Source organism: Petaurus breviceps, unplaced genomic scaffold (genome assembly GCF_028583685.1).
Source record: "Petaurus breviceps papuanus isolate PSGF00001 unplaced genomic scaffold, PetGlider_PUasm1.0 220, whole genome shotgun sequence".
NCBI classification, from domain to species: Eukaryota; Metazoa; Chordata; class Mammalia; order Diprotodontia; family Petauridae; genus Petaurus; species Petaurus breviceps.
In genome coordinates this window covers 5868408-5891268 of record NW_027185876.1, presented here as the reverse complement: position 1 = coordinate 5891268, position 22861 = coordinate 5868408, and the positions used below count along the sequence as shown (strand labels likewise).

General features: G+C 40.7%; 2 protein-coding genes across 3 annotated transcripts in view; one reads left to right on the top strand and one right to left on the bottom strand.

The window, feature by feature from the left end:
* SPATA1 (spermatogenesis associated 1) overlaps window positions 1-3053 on the top strand; it is a 75287-nt gene extending 72234 nt beyond the window's left edge. The window contains exon 15 of the mRNA XM_069094601.1: window positions 983-3053. Coding sequence (XP_068950702.1) covers window positions 983-1084 — 102 coding nt within the window. The 3' untranslated portion in view covers window positions 1085-3053. The remainder of the gene's footprint in view (window positions 1-982) is intronic.
* Window positions 2877-14607, bottom strand: CTBS (chitobiase). Of its 2 annotated transcripts, none has more exons than XM_069094600.1 (7): window positions 14317-14607; window positions 10061-10199; window positions 9291-9499; window positions 7457-7628; window positions 5696-5793; window positions 4691-4852; window positions 2877-3384 (listed from the first exon to the last, which is right to left on the bottom strand). In XM_069094600.1, the coding sequence occupies exons 1-7, from the start codon at window positions 14386-14388 to the stop codon at window positions 3193-3195; spliced, it is 1044 nt and encodes a 347-aa protein (XP_068950701.1). In that variant the 5' UTR covers window positions 14389-14607; the 3' UTR covers window positions 2877-3192. The 2 variants fall into 2 exon arrangements, with proteins under 2 accessions (XP_068950701.1, XP_068950700.1); XM_069094599.1 differs by lacking the exon at window positions 14317-14607 and adding an exon at window positions 13773-13987.
* Between the last annotated feature and the right edge of the window lie 8254 nt (window positions 14608-22861).

The window sequence follows — 22861 nt, the reverse complement described above, 5'->3', positions numbered from 1 at the left end:
AAGTATACATAACTGTTAGCCATTATCCAAACTGATTTATGAAGAAATTTCTTTATTAAAGATCCTTGCACCATCCATACAATAAAGTTATTGTTATCTAGTTTTAAGTAACTTTGTATTACCTTAATACTTTATTGGTTTCACTGGTGTGGCTATTCCCTCCACAGAAGAGATGAAAGCTTCTCTATGGTTTTCAGGACTTACTTAAGAGCATAAAACTGATTATCTTGTGGCCAACCTAGCAACTGGTTTCTAAATTGTGTAAGGATGGTCCTCAGACAATAGACAGTTATTCACCACCAAGCCCACACTTGAACGCTTTCCAACATGGTGGTACTTACCCAAGCTTCCAATCTCCTGATATGGCCATGGGGAATGCCACCTCTATGGCAAGATAAGGCATTCAAATAGGACTTAATAGGCATTTATTCCAGTCTGTGTTCAATGATAAAATCCTTACCTTCTGGTATGTTAAATGAGTAGGAGATAATATACATAAATCAGTCCACCAACCTTAAAGTCCTATCTAAATATTGGTTATTTATTATTATTAAAAGATTGTCATTTACTTAAATCTCATTTTGAAATCTGAGCAGAGAACATACAAAATTGGTATCTGGTCTTTTGTTGTTATAGTAAAAAAAATTTTTTTTTTAGCAAAATGTAGTATTATTTCTGTATGCCATGTGAAGCCTAAGAACTAGCTAGGAATATCATAGTAAAATTTTACTATTCAACCACCTAGTTTTTGTCCCCTGGAAGTTAAAGGCAGTAGACAGAGGGCAATGGTATTAGGGGATGAGAACACAGAAGGTCACTGGAACTGCTACTTAATTATGGCAGCTACTGTACTGTATGACTATTGTGATTGCCTTCAGATTGCCAACATGAAATTTAATTAATCTTTGAAAGGCACTTAAAATCATTTCAGCCTAGATCTCATCTGAGCCTTCCTTTACAATTCCTCCAATTCTTTTTGCAGATGAGAAAACAAGCAATTTCAGACATACGAACATTAAAAATGGAACTGGAACAGAAGAAAATGAAAGCACCTTTAAGCTCCCAGTCAAATGTATTTATTTAGAACTGTCTTATGTTTCAAAATGTTTAGACTTATTTGAAGACTGTCCATCCACTGTTCTTGCCAATGTTTCTTTATAAGTCTTGTGTTTCTATTCCTTCATTTTTCATACTGAGTTTATAAAGTGACTCAGGAAATGTTAAGCACAGTATACTTCCTCAATACTTTGAGGATCTGTGATTTTGTCAGAGTGGGTATTCCTTCCCCTAAAACAGATCACACCCTACAAGTTGGGAACTTTGAGAGTACCTTTGGTAAAAAAAGAAAGGAAAGAAAGACAGACAAACAGACATACAGATAAACAGAAAGAGAAAGAAAGAAAAGGGGAGGGGGAGAGAAAGAGCAGTGTAAAACCAAGTAATTTGTTCACGGCATTATTTAGTTATTTTTGAGTATTTCAAGATGACTGGACTTCATTTTATAGTAAAGTATTTCATTATTCAATTGCTGGGTTTAAAGATAATTCATCCAGGAGTTAAGAATAAAGGTCCATTATTAGTCTTAGCAAACCACTGTGTCTTGGTACAAAAGGCTACATTGATTTTTTTTAATGTAACCTTGATAATTAAAAGAATAATCCTTTATTTTATTTTAACTGAACAGCAGCCTAAGAATCTAAGACTAAGGAAATTGAGTTTACCATTTGGAGCACTCAGAGGAAACTCCTGGGATTAGTATCCAAGAGCTGCCTTATTAACATATTTTAGAGGCAAAGAAACCATCAGTAATTCAAAATAGTCTAAGAAACATTGTCTTTTTGACTGGATGCTCCAGGTCCTCTGCTGTAAGCAGTCATGTAAATTGAAAGCAGAGATCTTATAAATGACCTAGAGCCAGAAAGGATGGTCAATTTTTACCTGCTTTTATTCTGATTAACAGGAAAAAAGAGTTAAGAAAGACTAGATTTATGTGAGTCCAGGGTTCATAGGAATAGGTTTGTAATGTCCCTAGACAATTATACAGCCAATGCTATCAAAATACATTTGACATAATGCTGTTGTCTTTATAACTTTATAATTTACCATATGAAAAAGTAGAGGGTCCTGAAGTGAAACCTAGCTAAATGTTTAGGAAAATTCTGAACATTACTACTGTGTTTTAGAAAAGGAAACATCAGTTCATAAACTAACGTCATGAGGTTAAAATTAGAAGAAAAATCCCAACGTGGGAAAATATTGTAAATTTAAAACAAACAACTTAGCAATAAGGTTGTCAATGAATAAATTATAGATGCACAGAAAAGGATCTTAGGAGAATTGTTTCATCAAGAATAGCATAAGAATAATATCAGATTACCCATTAAGTTATCCCTATAGTAAATTTAATAATAATAAAATTCTTCTTGAAAATATCTGTCTCAAAAGCATAATTTAGCTGAAAATTTAGGCAACATCACCATATTAGTTTAAAAGATTATCTTTTTTTTAATTCCCTGGGCCAACTCTTTATCTTTTATCTTAGAGTCACTTGTGTAGAGGTTGGGACGAAGCAAAAGCAAGTCTCACAGGGCACTGAGGTGCTACTTTGAGAGAAGAATCACTGAGCCAATATCCCATCCTCCCTTTAACAATGCACTGGCCCTAAGCAGAAGACATTTTATATCAATTTTAATACTAGGTTTGTTGGACAAATAAAATTACAGAGTGAATTGCTTTTCAGAGAATAGGTATTTTAAAAAAATCTGTCCTAAGCAAACTAGGTTTCCTTTTACAAGTTTTAGAGCTTTTTGCATAGTTTATAAATATGTAAGCATACATGTTAATATCATGGACAAAAAGACATGAACATAATAAAATTATGAAAATATCGGTTTATTAAGTGACAGATAAAACATCTTATAAAATAAAGAAGATTATTTCATACTGAAAGATAGACTCATCTCTCAACTTTTGTGTTTCTTAAATGATCAAAATATATGTTTGAAATTCAACTTAAAAGCATTAACCTGACAATCCAATTAGTTCTATTAGTACACCAGATATCAAAATGCTTCAGAACAGAACTATTTGGAAAGAAAATATTAACAAATTATTTATTTTTACAAGAAATAAGATGTATAACTACAATGACTTGAATTATATACTTTGAGCAGCATTTTTTAAATAGTCCTTTCACCCATTTACCTTTAAGGCCCTCCACATGTCTTCAGTTTGCTGTCTGGCTACTGCATCCCCAGAGTAGTCAAGACAGTTCCCATTCCACATCCCAATGCCCCTTAAGCCGTGATCCCTTACAAATGCTGCCTTTAAGGAAATGCTCTTCGGGTTGTCATACCACACCTGGTGAAGATGGCCGTCAGCGTCCTGTGCAAATACAGAAACATGGAACACCAAAATGAAGTCACACCCTTTCTTAAATCCAGGAAGAGAAGGCACCACTATCTGAGGCTCTGTTATTGTGGTTCCCTCACTTTCCCGATCATTGTTAATGGGCATCATTCAAACTTCCAGCCAATTCTCCCTCGGTTATTACATATGGTCCACAAAGGACCAGTCTGTCCTCTATATTTTCCCCTCCTTTACCCTGTTCCCCTCACTGGGGCACTTCCCCAGTTTAGACCCCCACCGGGCTGTCTTAGCTCCTTCCAGCACCAGCAGAGTTTCTCAGGCTGCTGGTTCAAATCTATATGGCAAAGGTTATTGCTAAGAGCAAAAGCAAAGGAGACAGATGATGTCACAGAGCAAAGAATGGTTTTGATTGGGAAATGAGATGATTCTTGTTACTTTGTTTGTTTTTGGGAGGGGGGCCTGGTGGGTACCTAGTAAAGTGTCTTCAAAAGCAATTCTTAAAAAAAAGTGTTCCCAAAACGTTCTGGATATCTCCCAACAGCACAGAAATAAAGTATAAAGCCTTCTATGGCTGGAGGGCAACATGCACTTGGATGCGTGAGTTTTGGTATGTTTAAAAGAAAAAGGAGCTTCACTTCATCGTACTTTGGATTGTATTTACCTAATTATTTCATGGTTTATATTAATGATTAAAAATTCTTAGAAATCACAAAATCATATGTATATGCTTTACATATAATACATTTTATTTAAATATATTTACAAATATTTATGTGTTTATATAAATTATATTTATTCAAATATGTTTACATATAAATATATATGTTTTATAGATTAGGTCATAAATCAATATGCAGAATGTATGGCTAAAAGGTTAAAACCAAAACCTTGCTTTGTCGTCCTTTGAATCAACCAAGATTGAAGATGAAACTCCGGAAGCTATCTAACATTGTGAAGCAGAAGCACAGTAGGGATCAAAGGGTTAAAAAAACAACCTACAGCTGAGGAATTTAATGGCAACAGTTGAAAGAGCCACCCTTATGCCAATTAAAAAAGACTAGCAACTGCTGCTAAGATCTTCAAATTTTTGATCATCATTAAAATAACAAATGTCATAAAATTTAGCAACATTTTACTTTTTCAAACAGCTTGAATTACTAAGCAGGAAACTGAAAGTCCTCTTTTGTCCAGAGTTCAATTCTAGTGTCTTTAAGGAAGATGGGTATCAAATTTCAGATGCCAAAATAACTGATGTAAATATCTAGTAAATTCTTACCCAAATACACACTGTAATAATATTTATCGACTTAAAATGTCTTACCTTGTAGTTATAATATGGAGCCTGCTGTTGAGTATTCCACTGGCTTCCAGAAATAGAACTATTCACTTGATCCATGATGGCTTTATAGGTCACCTGGCGGCCTGCAGCATCACTACATGGAGCCCCACGGAAAGGCACTTTGGGAAGGGTGCAGACATGGTCCTGATGACGAGCCAGAACTTGAGTGTTAATCACTCTGAACTAAGTACAAGTTCCCAGAAAGATAAGCCTGGAAATCTGATTAATATTGAGGTGAGGAGCAGATGGTGAATTTAACCTTCCCCCCCCCACCCCAAACTGAGAAGACTTAGAGGGAGCACATGAATTGTTTTCAGTTCTGTGAAGAGATGCCATGCGGAAGAGAAAATACTCAAAGGACTCCAGATCCTTTAACCAATCCTCATATCAAGTGATCTTAAAGTTCTTTTGCCTTTTGGGGGGCACGGGGGACAGTCTCCTCAGTGCTTAGCACAGTGCCTAGCACATAGTAGGTGCTTCATAAATGTTTAGTGATTGACTCATGGATCTTAGTTGCCCTCCATGCTGGATGCCCTCCAGCTTGGCCATATCTTTCCTAAACTTCCTAGCATCCAGAACTGAACAAAGTATCTTCACATGCGGTTTGAACAGGTTCAATGGGACCATCATATTCTTATTCCTGGGATCTCTGTCTCCCTTAATGTAACAGTTGATTAATTTTATTTGGCTGCCATATTAAACCATTGACTCCCACGGCCCTTGCAGTCCACCAAAATCCCTAGCTCTTTGTCAGCCCAGATATTTAAACATGCCCCCTCCAACCTTCTCCTTGTGTGGCTGATTTTTAAAAAAATCTATGATGCCATGATCTGCCCTCTAGAAACTCAAGCTACTCAGTTTTAAACCATATGTGGAAAAGTCATTGAATTTTATATACTTTCTGCGAAAGAAAGCATACAGAAAAGAGAGACAGTATGAACAGAAAGGAGAATGACATGGAATTGATATGAAATGAAGTAGTCTTACCTCAGATAAATTCAGGCAACGATAATCATAGCCATACCAGGGAACACCCATTACAAGTTTCTTAGGGTCAATGTTCATATTGAGATAGCTTTCATATCCTAATTAAAAAGAAAAGACACAATGAAACCCATGCTATCTTGACATTATAACCACAAGCACTCCAACAGCTAAAAAACCTAAGGATGTCGAAAGAGACTGTATATGCAAATTAATAATACTGTATTTGTCTAAAGTGACCTTTTAGATGTAGTTCCATACTAATGATCAATTCCTTCTTGTCTGTTTTTTTAAACTTCTCTTTGAATAGAAAAAAATTCATAAAAATGAGATTAAATTTCATTAGTCTACTTAAAAAAAAACTGCAGGATACTGACAAATAAACTAAAACAGTCATGTTCTAGGAAGAATAAAATATCACAGTACAGCACCTAAACCCTGTCTACCAACTTATAGGACATTGTCCTACAGCTGTCTTCATTCTCAAGTATCACATGAGGCTGGTAAGTTAAATCTTTGGGAAATGATGATCTCAAAGTGAATCTACAGACCATCCAATGGGGTAGGGGAGGAGAGAGAGAGAGGGAAAGAGAGAAAGACAGAGAGAGAGAGACAGAGAGACAGAGAGAGAGAGAGAAAGAGAGAGACAGAGAGAGCGTGTGTTTGTATGTGTGAAAAGCTGAAGTGTTAGAATCACCACACTCCCTTCTTGGCTAGCACCTGCCTTCCAATGGAAGGCCACTTGGTAAAGGGGAAAAACTTACAATTACCATCACACAGCCTGGGTTTACTGGTCAGCTTCCTCTTGTGCAACTTTACCTAAGTCCTTTGCTTTGCCTTGGTCTCAGTTTCCTCAGCTGTTAGTGAGGTTGCTCTGGGCTGTCATTCTATACTATCATTAGAAAGATATTAAGTTGCATCTCCTCCAGGCAAAAAGGACAACTGCCATCCCCCTGAACATGCATTGTACTCTCCAGGCTTCTGCTCGCTGTGCTGCCTAAGCCTGACATGTCCTCCCTCTATCCTTTCACCTGATGACTTCAGATCCATGACTCCATGGAGTCATGCCCCTTTGCAGGTTTCAGAAATTAAATGAGTGACATGCTACTTCCCCTGATTTACTAATTTGTTTCAACTCCAATGAAGGTATTTGGTAAAAAACAAAAAGTTTATGAAAAAAGATTTTAAACGTAGAAAATAAAAGTCATAAAAGATGTCGCCATTCACTGCCCAGTCAACACATTCATAGACCCACCTCCTCCCCCAAACATTTATTCTAAATGTAATCCTGTTCTTATGCGTAGGTCACACTTTTGGAAATTAGGCCATTACTTATTTGCTAGATTGAATACTATGCATACTACCAATACAATACTACTTCATTTTCAGTCAATTCTGTTTCTATTCAACAAGTATTCCCTGAGTTATCAAAATGTACAAAGTCATTTGCTGTAAGGGAGAGGAAGAAGAATAAGACATAGTCCCTACCCTTATACCAGGCGTCCCAAAAGTCTTAGTGCAGCTCAAAGCTTTAATACCTGAAAGAATCTCAGCTTAAGGGCAAAGGGAGCAGTCAGTCTCTATTCAGGCAAACATAGTAGCTCCCCTACATGAGCTTTAAAATACAAGTGCCAAAATTAATTATTAACAAATTTTCTAGTAACAAGCGTTCTACCTGTTTCAAGAAAGCATTAACATAGAAAAGACACACAGATGAAACAAAATCCAAAAGATTCCTTAGCATTTGAAGCACTAGGTCCTTACCCATTAAGGTCTGGTTATAGGGAGCATTGGCTGCTGCGATACACTCTGACCAGATCTGACTTTGTTCGTCATAAGACATCACAAAGAGGAAGTCACAGGATTCTGCAATTCCACTGTAATTATAGCATCTCTTGTCTATGCACTTTGGAGACCAGGCGACATCAAAAGTGACCTGTAGGGAAGAAATGCAACCTGAGCCTAGAAAGGGATAGAGTCTGCATAGACCCCTGTCCAGCGAGGAACTGACTGAGACAAGAGGAGCCATTTACAATGTACAGTTTAGGTTTCAAACTAGACTGTTCATAGGAACTTAAAAAGCAGTGTTTTGAAAATGTCTTTGTCTTCCTTATAAGACCATCAGAGGCTACTTTGGAGGGAAGTCTTGTCTGTGTTCAATCTAAGTGCTACTCCCTTGGTCTCCCAAGGCCTTCATCCCTATGGTCATTTCCATTCTATTCAACATTTATTATTATTTTTTTCTATTCAACATTAAGCACCAATTATGTACCTCAACCAGCTGTTTACTTAGATCCATTCTTTCTTTAAGGTTCAACTTAAGTCCAAGGGTGGGCACCCTGGACACAGAGAGTACTACCAGCCAGGACAAAATCAAATAATCCCTGCCCTCAAGCTGACATTCTTTGGAGATAGCAGGATCCTTAATCTATCTGCTCCTCGGCTTAAAATGTCTCCCCACTCCACAACATTCTGCATACTCACAGAACGACATTCCTAAAATACTGCTTTCTAAGAACTTACTCAATTCAAAAATCTTCAGGACTGTAAATTCCCCACAATCTGATCCAGTCTCCCCTCTCAAACTCATTCTCTCTAAATGTAAACCCACAATGCAAGTCAATGGCAAGTCTACCCATGGTGTTCCCTATATTCGCCTATTTCTACCTAGGCCTAGGCCTTTCTTCACAGTATTGGTGGTGCAGTGGATAGAGCACTGGACTAGTCAGGAAGACCAGCTGTGTGACTCTGGGCAAGTCACTCAACTTCTGTCTGCCTTGGTTTCTTTATCTGTAAAACAGGGATAATAATAACAGTACTTCCCTCCTAGGGTTATTGTGACACAATGTTTGTGAAGCTCTCAGCAGCCCTCAAAGTGCTACACAGATGCTAGCTATTTTTATGGCCCCTAGACGGCTTCCCTCTACTCACAACTTCTCTCCTCCTACTCAGTTTACCTAAACCCATTTATTGTTCAAGGTTCAACTTGAATCTGGGACTGGAGTATCCTGGGCATAGAAAGGGCTATTTGCTCTGATATTTAGGACTTACTGCCTGCTCTATTCATTGCTAGTTACATTTCAAAGTATGTGTCCTATTCCCCCCAACCAGATCATGAACTCCTAAGGAGAAGACACCGCATGCCTGCCCCAGAGGGGGACTCACTAAATGTTTATGATGACAGCACGACTGAGTTTCGTGCTGCTGGCAGTGAGGGCCTGTCACAAACAGTGGGCCCCAGCAACACCAGTCCCCTGGCACATAATTCCATGTCTGCCTATGGAGCAAGAGAAACCCTTAACACAGTGTGACAACCTCGTGAGAAAAGCAGCACAGAGTTTATATCTCTGAGAAATGCAGCCAGGGAACATGGACTCAAACCTTGGTCTCTCTCAGGTATGCTGCCCCCAGTACCTGGCACCTCCTTGGTTTTTCTGTTGTTTTTTTGCTTTTCACCGCCCACAGACCAAAACACACCTTCCCCCTTTGTCAGACTTTAAGGGGAGATTCTATAGCTCATCCTGAAAAAGAGGGCAAATGTCTGGGCTTGACTAAGTAGTTATTGGATATAAAAAATTAAAATAGGGTTTGTGTTCACCTGTGACCCCTCAATTTCCCGATGGAAGGCTTCTGTTGTTTCTTTAACTAAAGCTGTCAAGGCATAATATTCAGGGGATGACTCTTCAACTTCTTGTTCTATGTCTATATTAATTCCATCCATGTGTTGTTTTTTGGCCAAATTGAGCTGTTTTGCTATCCAGGCTTCTCTCAAAGTAGGCTCAACAATATTCTTTAAGGGGATGTCTCCTGCAGAAGAAATACATATTTATCCAAAAAAAGGTCTACTCTTTAATGACGTCTTTTACAATCCCCAGAATTCTGTGAGATCAAAGTCTTTTAAGGACACCGCATTAATAGTCTAGGATAGTTACTCTCCCCTTTGAGAGTTCTCCCCATGGAAAAATGCTGCACCAAGAGAACAGAGTCTATATCTCATTAATTTACAAAATAACCCATCCAGACACTAAACACAATTTAAAAACAGAAAAACTGTGGGCTAAGAGCCTAGACAAAGGTTGTTATATTAATTAGCTACAGTCACAGTGCTCAGGATCACATAATGAGTTACACAACCCTTTAAAAGGATTCACATTTGTGAAATGAATCAGACAGTATCCTAGGAGAATTTTTATAATTATTGAAAACATCAGATCATGAGAATAAAAAAAGAAAACCTAGAAATGAGACAGGACCATAAAAATATAAGGAGAAAAAAATTTAAAGTTAGACAAAGGTCAAAATAGTTTGTGATTCTTGCAGCCTGTCTATGGATTCCACCCTGAAGTCTCTATAAGATAAGTCACTCACCTTTTAGCACTACCCTGGATCCTTTTGAATGGGCAAAACATAAAAGTTCAGGGTCATACTTTCCAAAAGTTGCCACTGTTGTGATCTGAGACCAGTCATAAGACTTCCAGGCTTTTCCTCCAACATCAAACACAAACACCTGTTAAGACCAATGGAAAAGGCAAGATTATAGATTTCAGAGGAGAGAGATTTTGGAAGTCACCTATTTCAACTCATCCCTAAAAAGGTCCCACAGTGTGATGTACTCAATAGTCAGTTTTTCTAATCTCAGGTCAAAGACCTCCATGGAAGTGAACCCACCACCTCCTATAGTAGGCCACTCACCTTTGAACAAGTCTAATTGTTAGGAATCATCATGTTTGACATCAAGCCCAAATTAGCCTCTTTTCAATGTCTACCTGTTACATCTAGTTTTGCCCTTTCTGGCCAAAAGGAACAAGTCTCATCTCTTTCTTATGTGACAGACACATTATTGTTGTTTAGTCATGTGTGACTCTTTGTTGACACCATTTGGGGTTTTCTTAGCAAAGATACTGGAGTAGTTTACCATTTCCTTCTCCAGTTCATTTTACAGAAGAGGAAACTGGGGAAAACAAGGTTAAGTGACTTGCCCAGGTTCACACAGCTTGTGTCTGAGGCCAGATTTGAACTCACAAAGATGAGTCTTCCTGCCTCCTCTATCCGCTGTGCCACCTAGATGTCATTGGGCCTTCTTGAGAACGAGGAATGACCAACAACAGTGCCTGGCACATAGTAGGTTTATTGAACTGAATGACAGAGAGCCCTCCAAATACTATTTTGATGCCACCTTTCACTTCCACCTCCCAACCCCCAAGAGTTTTCCCTTTCCTGGGCTAAATTCCAATTCCTTTCTACCAAGTCTCACAGACTCAAAGTCCTTCTCTGTTTGATCCAGTTTATCAATGTCCTTTAAAAATTGTGGTACAAAACTATCAATCAATCGACAAATATAATTATTCAAATCTACTAATCATTCAAAACTAAACACAATACTACAAATATCTCAACGAGGCAGAATCCAGAGAATGTATCACCTCCTTATTCTGGCGTGTTACACCTTTCTCAACACAGCTTGTAACGGTTTTTTTTGGCTGCTCTATCACACTGATGACTGAGCTTTCAGTCTACTCAACCTCGATAGATTTTTTCATTCAGTTAATCTAATGATGTCTTCTCCATCATTTACAGAAGTTTAAAAGATCAAATTCACAAACTCAAGACTTTATTCATGTTGGATTTAATCTGATTCTAGGGTTTAAACTGAATCCAGTGTTCTTATTTGTCAAGATCTTTTTGGATTATGTCATCTGGTCTGTTAGCTGTCCCTCCTTTGTTTGTGTCTCCCCAAAATTAGATGAGCATGCCATCTTTACCCGACTCACTGATAAAAATATTGACACGGTATATGAATAGATACAGATCTGAGGGGCACTACACTCAAGAACTGCTACATTTCATATCGATCCTTTAATGACTATTGAGTTTGAATTATCATAATTCATATCCTTCCATCTATTCTGTTAGAATAGTATGAGATACTTTAATATCAACTTCTTTGATAGAATCTGGGTAAATTATATCTATAGCATCGCTCCTTCACTACCCTGTTCTGTTAGTTTAATAACCCTAACAAAAAAAGAGAATAAAGGTTAGTCTGGCCCGACCCGCTCTTGATGAGCCATGTGACTCTTGGTTATCATTGTTTCCTTTTCTAGACATTCAGTAACCAAGTTTACCATAAGAAGCTACACAGTACGTTCCCTCCCTCCCCCTTTTTTTTAAATTAGGAGAACAGTTACAGACTTCCTACAATTCAAACTTAAATGAAACTATAATGGCATACCACTTTTTAAGGCCCTTCGCAGGGAATGTACTTAAGAGGTTAAATTTATGCCTCTAGGATCTATGATTTCCCTGGTGTGCGATCTCCCTCCACTGGCCACAATTCTTCACTGACTTAGTGGAAGATCTTTGAGGCTGCTGGGCTGTAAAAATCCATCCCTATGTAGTCAACCAGGTGATCAGCCTTTCCATATTCAGCTAGGTTGGTCCTTGAATTACAAGGGTTCCTTCTCTAAAAGATATATATTCTAATTTATATCATATTGCTTGTCTTCTCAATGGGTGAGGGGGAAGAGAGGAAGAGAATGTGGAACAAAAATGTTTTTAAATGCTACAATTAATTGAATATTTACTCTGGTGACCAACCCTCCAAAACCCCAGGATTGTCTAAGCTTTAGACTATAATGGGGCCTGGGGGTAGCACCTTAATGGGAGTAAAAGTAACCTCATGATAACAGAACAAGGTAAGGCTGATAATTTATACTACAAAACTTAAAAAAAAAAAAATGACCTGGGTTTGATTTTAACCTGGAAGGGGAAGGGATGACACAAAAGAGAAATGTCTAATCTAATTCGGGTACTAAAGGCTTCAAATTAAGAACCTAATAAGAGGAAAGAGTAATTTACCATAAACATAAATTTCATTTATTTTAATTATTCTTTTTCAGGAAGCCTGCAACTGCTGCTTAAACTAATGAAATGTGCTTTGGGGTCAGTGGCCTTTTAGTGTCCTGGAAAAGTTACCCAGAAGGAGTTGATATCTGGGAAATTGACGATATAGATCAACATCACTTAGTATTTAATAAAGCTGTGCTTCCCAGACTACAGCGTTTCCAGTAATAGTTAAACATTCACCAACTCTCATCTCTTAAGCAAGTTATAAAAATTCTGTTTACAGGTGATTTTAATGCCCATTGACAGAATCAATGCTGGGTGACGTCACATTAGATTCCGGGCGGCCCATCTCTGGGCCAGGCTGTCCTTCAGGCTCAGCCTTTCCACCCTGGGAGACAATAACCAGTTTTGGACCGGCCTCGAGGGTCCTGGACAAAGGCGCGCTTCAGGACCGCGGGTGTCCGCGCCCCTCCTCCGGGCGAGCCTGGGGCTCACCACCAGGCCCTGAACCTCTTTTGGGAGGCAGCCCTTACACCCCACCAGCGTGCTGACGCGGGGTATTCGTACGAAGCCAGGCACATGGGGGATCGGAGGCGGGGCCGCCCTCCCACCCGGGGCCTCGTCCCACGCGGGTGACCCGCATCAGGTTCAGGAGGAGGCAATGGCCAGCCCCATGACGTCATCCAAAAGGCTGACCTTGGGAGTCGCCCCCTCCCCCCGGGGCCTGGGGCTGGTTCCTGAGACAAGGCCCCTCTAAGTTGGCGAAACGGAGGGGATCAAAGTCCTGGGTTCAAATTCTGCGTGGGGAGGGGAAGGTGACGGCCCCCAATGGGCCGCTTTGATCTCGCTGGGGGGTACGACCGGGCCAGATGACGTCACCGGTACACCCCAAAGTCCCTTCCCTAATCCAGGGCTGGGTCCCCACGTGTGACCCCAAAGGGACTTGACTGTTCCCAGGATGTGCTTTCCTATTTCTACAACGAAAACTGGTTTCATGGCTGGCATCCACCTGTGCACGGAGCTGGGCCTCAGTTTCTTCCTTCTGGTACAGGGTCAGGGCTCCTGCAACTCTCTACTCTGCTCCCCGGGCAGAGGGCTAGGTGGCCCCTGGGGTCCCTTCCTGTCCGGGCCTCAGTTTCCCCCTCTGCTACACAGGGGTGGGGGGTTGGACCGCCGGCTTCCACCCCCGCCCCCACAGAACCTCCTCCCCCGGGACACGTGACCCCGCGCTGACCTCGAAGTCGCGGCGGCCCTGCACTGGGCGGCAGAGCTCGGGCTCCTCGCACGGGCAGGGCTGGGCGGGAGCGCCCAGGCCGGCGCGGGGCCGGCCGAGCAGCAGCGCCCAGGCCAAGACCATGCCCAGGGTCCCCAGCGCGGGACGTCGGGACATCCTCCCTGTCCTCCTTAGACACCCCCGCAGCCGGGCGCGGACCCGACAGTCACGAGGAACAGGACCTGGCCCCGCCCCAAAGCCGGGAGACCCGCCCCCAAAGCCAGGGGCACCGCCCCGGCCGGCCTCCGTGTGGGGAGAGCGCGTGCCCGCCCTCGTGGTCACGTGGCTGTGCTCGCCATTCCCATTCGACTGTAAGCTCCTGGAGGGCAGGCGCGGTGCCTGGCGCCCATGCGCCCTAGTCAGAGCTTAGCGATGGCACAAGAATCCCCCCCCCCCCCCTCAGGCGAGGCGCGAGGGCTGGCCCAGCGCTTCCGGCCTATTACTGATAAGGATGTAGTGCTCACCGCGGGGGGCCCTTCACGTGATCCTTACGGGGCTGACCTACCCCTCCTGACCCCGTCTGGGGTTTTCTGGGCAGAGATGCCATAGAAGTTCGCCATTTCCTCTTCCAGCCCATTTTACAGATTAGGAAATTGAAGCAAACGGGGTTGACTTCAGCAGGGTCACACTCCTGTCACAGAAGTGTCTGAGACCCATAGGAAAAGGCGGGGCGGCGCCCTGTGCCTGCTCTAACCCTCGCACATCCGCACCAGCCCGGCATCCAGGCAGCCTGGCCAGGTGTGCGGGAGCCGCGCCTGGAAGAACTGGACCCGCAGCAGATACTGGAGACCGCGACCGGGAGGCTCCGCAGGGGGCCCCGCCCCCAGGATGCGCCCTCCCCGCCCAGCAACTTGAAATGCCTCCTGCTGGCGTTTTCTCTCCATCAAGTAAGAATAATAAATACTAAATCTGGGGCTTATTTTAAAGTGCCCACACCTAAGTCTGCCAGCACACCAAGCCGCACCTGGTCTTGTCCAGCACACACTCCCGCTGTTGTTGAGGTTCTTTCTACCCGCCTGGAACGCTGGCCTTCCTCTTCTCTGCCCTATTCAGGAGGTGTCCCATGTAACCCCCCAAGTCCAGCCCTCACTTCTCTGGTCTGCATTGAAACCCCCTCTCTCTGAGCTCACTTTTAAGCTTGGACCTCATAAGCTAGCCCTTGATTGTTTACTACGGTAGCATCTCACAGCTAATCCCCAAACACCTTGAGCTGGAGGGCACATGGGAGATCATCTTGTGAAACTCCACTTTGTAGGTGAAAAAACTAAGATCCAGAAAAGTTAAATCACACACACACACACAGAATAATAAGTAGCCTGATTCCATTCCTCCTCCTTTGGCACCCTTTGCCCCCACCCAACTAGACTGTTTATCTCCTTATGCAACATTCCATATCTTCTACCTTCATACCTTTACTCTGGCTATTTCCATTCCTCATATACCACACCTCCTATCATTCCACCTCCTAGAACCCCTGGAGCAGAGATTCTTAACCTTTTTTTTTTTCCATGGACTGTTTGGGCAACCTGAGAAAGCCAATGAACCCCTTCTCAGAAGAACTAAAAAACAATTGAAGGAAATGCTAGATTTTTCAGGTTAGTAAATATAAATAGGTCTTTTCACTAAAGTCCACAAAACCCCTGAGATCTGCTCACAGATCTGTTCAGGATTCACAGACCCTACGTTAAGAACTTTTGGCCTAGATCCTTCCAAGGCTCAGCTGAAGTACTTTCTCCTTCTGTGTTGTTGTTGTGACCCCATTTGGGGTTCTCCTGGCAAAGATACTGGGAGTGGTTTGCCATTTCCTTCTCCAGCTCATTTGACAGATGAGGAAACTGGGGCAAACAGAGTGAAGTGACTTGCCCAGGATCACAGAGCTAATAAGTGTCTGAAACTGAATTTTAACTCAAGAAGATGAATTTTCCTTGCTCCAAATCCAGCACTTTATCCACTGTAGCACCTAGCTGCCCCTACCTTCTTCTATAGACCTTTGCTAATTTCCTCCCTTGTTAATATATCCTTACTCCTAACTGCACTAAGACTAATTGCTTTGAGCTATTAAGGCATAAAATTTGCTCTAAGAGTTTTGGGATGCCCTACTTCTATTTATTTATGAGTGTGTGGTATCCCTGAAAAGAACACAAACTTGTTGAGGAAGAAGACTCTCTCCCTTTTGAATTTGTGATTCCCAAGGCCTAGCACAGTGTCTGGCCTATAAGTAAGTAATAAATGTTGTTGATGCTCTGATGGGACAATGATCACAGATGACTGAGAAAAGTCAAAAGGTATTGAAGAACAAGCAGGAAAATGACTAATAGAAAACAAGTGATCACCAAGATAGATTAAAAAAAGGGAAAATCTGGGAGCTCTTGGTAAATTAAGGTCATCAGGCCCAAATGAGCTACCTCTTTTGGGACCTGAAAGAACTGGAGGATGTAATTGCCGAGTTCTTGTCACCCTGTGTGGAGCCTGGGTTTGGGGGAGTTGGCACACAGAGGCTGCTGGATCTGAGCTCAGGAGTTCTGAACAGCAGGAGGGCCAAAATGGACCAGGTGTGTCCGAAGTAAGTCTAGTACCAATATGGTGAGCTCCCTAGGAGTGCAGGGCCAACAGGTTGTCTAAAGGAGGGGTGAACCTGCCTTTATCAGAAAACAGAGCATCTTGGATGTGGATTAGCAGGGGAATAGGGCCTGTAAATGGCCATAGCACTAGTAGCCTGGGTGAGATGGGGAGATCTGGAAAGAGGAATGGAGGGAGGGAGAAAAGGGGGAAAGAAAGGAGAAAGGGAAGAAAGAAGGAAAGAGTGAAGGAGGAAGAAAAGGAGGAAAGGAAAGAAGAAGGGTGGGAGAAAAGGGGAAAGGAAGGAAGGGAGGGAAGGAAGGAGAGAGGAAGGTAAAAAAGAAAGGAATGAAGGAAAGGAAGAAAGAAAGGAGGAAAGGAGCAAGGCAGGAAAGTAGGCTGGAGAACAGGCAAGGAACTACAGAATTAGAGAAGAACATATGTTCTGATTTTAGAAAAGAAAAGAGGGTGGCTGCTGTAAATGATAAGCCAGTAAGCCTGACTTAAATCCCTGGCAAAATGTTGGAATGCATTATTAAAAAGATGGTTAGTGACCATCTAGAAAAGGAAGCAGTTATCACCAAGAAACAGCATGGCTTCATCAAGAACAGGCTGTGCCAGATTAACCTTGTTTTCTCTTTTTAAAGGATTATTAAACCTATTGATCCAGAAATTCTTTAGATAGAGTTTTCTCAATTTTAGTAGAACATTTGGCAAAGTTTCTTATGTTGTTGGTGGGAAAGATAGGAAGATCTGGGCTAGACAATAGTAAAATTAGATAGATTCATTATTGGATGAGTGAACAAACTAGGTTTTATATCAGCCAGGCAGATTTCTACAGGAAGGAGCTCCAAAAATATGTGTGTAGCCTGATAGTGTTTAACATTTTTTATTAATGACTTAGATAAAGGAGTAATTATTAATCATGATAATTCACATTTATATAGTTCTGGCAGAGAGTCTAGAGGCAGCTGCTTGTGAGGCTCATGGTGCCCCCTTCTTCCTGTTTTCTACCCAGTCACTGAGGTCATCAATTAGGCTCCCTGTGCTTCATCCCAAGTGTAACCCCTCTTCCGCATGACTGCCAGGCTTTCAACTGATCTCCTTGTGACATGCTCTAGTCTCTCCACAACATCTTAATGCCCTCTCTGAATGTCCTCTCTTGGCAAAGATACTGGAGGGTTTGCCATTTTCTTCTCCAGCTCATTTTACAGATGAAAAACTGAGGCAAACAGGGTGAAGTGACTTGCCCAGGGTCACACAGCTATTAAGTGTCCAACGCCAGATTTGAACTCAGGAAGATGAGTTTTCCTAATTCCAGGCTCTATGCATTATGGCACCACCTAGCTGCCCCTTCAGAATAGTATTTACAATAAATAGACTGATCATATCAACTCTTTGCCCAAAACCTTGACCTGCTGCCTACTGAATAAAGGTCAAAAACTTTTGTCCAGCATTCATCAGATGGTAAATGTAGAGTTGGAAGGGACCTAAGGGGCCATCTAGGCTAACCGCCTCATTTTACAGACAAGAAGACTCAAGCCCAGTGCCCAAGGTCAAATAGGTAGTAAATGCCAGAGGTAAGATTTGAACCTAGGTCTTTTCACTCCTGTGCCACTTTGTACATTTCCAGCATTTTCACTTATTTCTCACTTTGATATGTGCTCCAAACTATTCTCTGTCCTGAGAACATGTCCTATGCTGTCCCTCCTTTATGTCTCCTCTCCTGCCATTCCCACTGGCTAAGTGGAGAATGGTGGGGACCATGGTACCCTACTCACCCTTTATAACCCAACTCAGATTCTACTTTTTCCAGGAAACCATTCCAGATTTCTCCCCTTCCCATCATTATCAACCACTCCTCTTAGATCTCACATCACACTTTGTTTTTTAATTTTCTAATACACTTGTGTAACTATTGAGTGCTGGAGCTCTCTGTTTATCCTCTACCCACCTTCTATAATGTAAACTCCATTCAGAGGCTGGATATTTTAAATGCATTACATTTTATCTTGTTAGATCTAGCCTCTCTAACTGAAAAGGGAGAATTGAGTTCATTCATAGATATTAAGCCCTAATCAAATTCTGTTTATTTTGCTTTGAGAAACATTTAGAAAGTACATCAATGAACTAGGAACACAGTTAATTCCCATACTTAAAAAAAATAGCCTTTGTTCAACATTGGCTAGGCTCTCAAAGGGTATAGTTTGTGTATACTCACCAGCTGCTAAACAATGGAAGCCTACAGAGACCTGGACAGTCTTCATGGCCAACCACCCCCACCACTGTGCCAAAACTGACTGAATTGACAAGCAAGCTGCAGCTTTCTTTTCATAACCAATAATGGTTTTCTCAATTTTTATGACTTTTCAGAATTGTCTACATTATGAAAATCATAATGATTACTGTACTTTGTGTACTTTCTTTCTTCTTTTTCCAAACACATTACACTTGATTCTCCTATATTCTTGTTGGTTTTTTAAGTGCTGAAATGGAAGCTGTTGGATAAGGTTGAATTCTTCCACTACTCTTACAGTATACAAAGGCAAATGTGCTGAAAAGTAAGGGTCTAAAGTGCTAATTTGCTTCCCTGAGTTGTTCACTTTTTCCCAGTGAACTAGTGAGCTTTCATACATAATGATCAAAATTGCTGTGGCTGAGAGAAAGTCTAATACAGAAAAGTGATGTATACTGGACATGGGCCAGTACGATGGCTACCAAAGAGACTTTGTTTTGTAGTATTCCCCCTGTTATTAATAAAATCATAAGATCATAGAATTTCAGAATTGAAAGGAAACTCACCAGTAAAGTAAGGATATTGATACTAGCCCTGTCTCCCTCCCTGAGTCATTCCAAGAAAAATGAAGTCATGAACATGAAAATACCTTGTAAATTAAGTGGAAAACCAATCCAACCCCTACCCAAAAGAGACTCCCCACTACGTATGTCACATACCAAAAGTGATCATCCAGGCTTTCCTTGAAGACCCTCAGGAAAGCCACTTCATATACTAGTTGTGTATGACCTTAACAAGTCACTTAATGACTGTTCCTTATCTGACCAATGAAAGTTTGGATTCAGTGGTCCTTCCAGCTCTAAATCTATGACCCTATGACCCTAGCTCTATGGTTATTTGGCAGATTTTCTTTTCACAAATATTATCATATGCAAAGAAAAACAGAAAAAGGGGATTACCTATGAAACCCTGTTTAGTTTTTTCCTAATATAAATTTTGCTTCTTTGAAATTTTCACCCATTATTCCTAGTTTTTCCCTTTGAAATCAAACAGAACAAGAAAAAAATAAGAACAACTTCTTAGGATAGCCCTTTGGGTACTTGAAGACAGCTAATGTGTTCTATGTATGTCTATGTATGTGTCGTTTACCTCCTCCCTCTCCGGTCTTCTCTTTTCCCAGATCTGTCAGCCCATATGGCAGGGACTAAAGGTCTATCACTGTCCTGGTTGCCCTCACCTGGATACTGTCCAGCTTTTCAACGTCTGTCCTAAAATGTGACACCTAGAACTAAGCCCAATACTCCATCTGTCAGAGGCAGCATGGTAGATTGGTCAGAAGACCGAGCCATTAGTTCTGGCTCCAGCATTTACTAGCAATATGACCTTGGAGAAGTCACTTATGGCTTACTGAACTTGAGTTTCTATATCTGTAAAGCAAGGACAACAATGCCTAGTATGTCTTTCTTTCACACAGGGTTGTAAGCAGCATATGAAACATAAGTGAATATGAAAATACCTTGTTAAATGCTATATATGCTATTATTATTATTATATATGATATATATTATATTATATATATATTAAGATGTACAGTTTTTAGGAGTTAATATTTCTGTTGTATCCTGGCCCATACACTCACTATCTTTGGGATCTTAAGGAAATCACAAACCTCCCTGAGCCTCAGTTTCCTTATCTGTAAAATGAGGGAATTTGACCTTTTAGTTCAAAATATTACCCTCTGAACACACAAAAGGCATTGTTGATTGAACAATCTGCTTGGAATCAGAGGACTTAGGATCCAGCTTGGGTTCTTTATCATCTGTGGCCTTGGGCCAGCCAGCCACTTGTTTATAAGGCTGTTTTCTTATCTGTAAAACGTGGGCTCTTCTACCCTTTACTTTACAGTGTTGCTGTTAGTCAATAAATATTTGTTAAGTGTTCTCTGTGCTCTAGTTACTGCTTTAAGTACTAGGGATACAAAGGAAAGCAAAAACATGATTCCTGCCCTCAAGGAGAGTCCACATTCCAACAGATTAGAATCCTATTCTAACGGAGGAGACGCTATTCAGGCATCTATGTATATACAAGATGTATGCAGGCTAGATGGAAGGTCATCTGCAGAAGGAAGGCACTGCTAATGGGAGAGACCAAATGAGAACATGCTCTCTATAAATATGAACCATTCTTATGATGGATTTCTTGGGGGTAATTTTAGGCTGAAATGGGGGAAGGTCAAAAACCACCTATGTCTGGATTTTTTGGATTTAAAAAATAGATACATCAACTTTTTTGGGGTAGGACTGTATCCTTTCTGCAAAAGTAAAATTAGAAACTTACCCCCGCATAATTTAGACTCAGAAAATCTACTTTTGAGTTCAAGAGTTGATTTTTTTTGTTTTGTTTTGTTTTGTTTTCAGTTTTTGAGTTCAAGTGATTTTTTTCAAGGTTGCTTACTTGGAAAAAGTAGAGTTTTGCATTCTTTGCTTGACTCAAGTCAAATTCATTAAATAATTCCACTGTCTGATGCTATTACCATTAGGATATTTGTTCTCATCTGCAATCAACATAGATATTTGTGATTTAAAAATAAATGTTGATGTTAATAATCTGAAATGGCTAAGTTTCTATAGTATTTGTTTTTGTTCGGTTGTTTTCAACTCTTTGTGACCCCATTTAGGGTTTTCTTGACAAAGATACTAGAGTAGTTTGCCATTTCCTTCTCCAGCTCATTTTATACATGAGGAAACAGGCAGCTAGTTAAGTGACTTGACCAAAGTCACACAACCAGTAAGTGTCCAAGGCTGGATTTGAACTCAGGTCTCCCTGACTCCAGACCCTGAACTCTATCCATTGCACCACCTAACTGCCCCTGATAATATTAGAGCCACTTACATTTTTTTCAAAATTTTCTCAGTTACCCTAAAGCTTACATTTCATTTGGTGTATTTCAGTTGGAAGCAACCTCAGTAGGTATCTAGTCCAATTTTTATTCAAAAAAGAACTTCCCACTACATCATTTACAAAAAGTGGTTATCCGGCCTTTGTTGGAAAGACCTCCAGTAGATAGGATGGTTCAGGGGTAGATATAGAGAGCACGTAGTACTTGGAATCAGGAAGACATGGGTTCGGATACTTTGTTGGGTGCTTATGAGGTATCCAACCCTGTTTTACCCTAGATAAGGCACTTATTTTTTCTCAGCCTTATCTATCATTATCTGTCAAATGAGGAGAACTATGCTAGGTGCTTCTGAAGCCCTTTCTAAATCTATGACTTCTCAAGGCATCCTTCTAATATAACCTTGAAAAATAAGTGTGAAAGGTATTGTTACCCCCATTTTACAGATGAAAAAAAACTGATGTTCAGAGTGGGTAAGTGATTTCTCCATTCTTACGTGGCTAATCACTGATGATGTTAGGACCAAAACCCTGAGGTTTCTGATCTGCTGTTCCTTCCATTGTACCAAACTCCTACTCCCTCCTTCATCCTTGAAAAATTCATTGTATATTCACTTCGAGATGATAAACAAATTGAGGGCAGTGATAGATGCTGCTACTCACAGATAAATTCTCTCTTATTCCATCTGTTAAACGGGGACAATAACAGCCCATACCTCCCAGGGTCCTTGTGATGATCAAACAAGATAATATTTGAAAAGTGTTTCACAAACGTTAAGGCATCATATAAATGTTAGCTATTATTATCATTACTTCATATGTATATATGTATATACATATTTCATACATATGGTATTTACTATAAATATCTGAACACATTTTAAAATATGTACAATATTTTAGCTTAGGATCTTGGAATATGGGATACTATTCAAGGAGAATATGTCTATACCTCCCACACACATTTTCTTTGAAAAGAGATGTTTGTCGTCTTCTCTTTTCAGTGTTACCATGGTTATAGTTCTTAATGTCTTAGTGGCCACTTCTTTCCATGTTGTTACGTCTCTTATGTACTTCATCAAGGCTTTTTCCCCACTTTGGACTCCTTTTATTGTACAAAGTTGTCATTTCTCATGTGTTTGGGGATTTTTTTTAACCTATCTATCTGTAGTTTCCATTTTTTTTTCTTTTTTCTGTAAAGTTTCCAGATACTGCCATTGGACAACTGCCCATCATCGTAGGCCTAAGAATCAAGGGAGTTCATATCATTGTGTGTGTGCCTTGTGGCAGGGTGACAACCATGGAATCCTCAAAGGGCAAGAGAGGTCAAGTCCAGGTGTAGGTGGTACCAAATTGCATT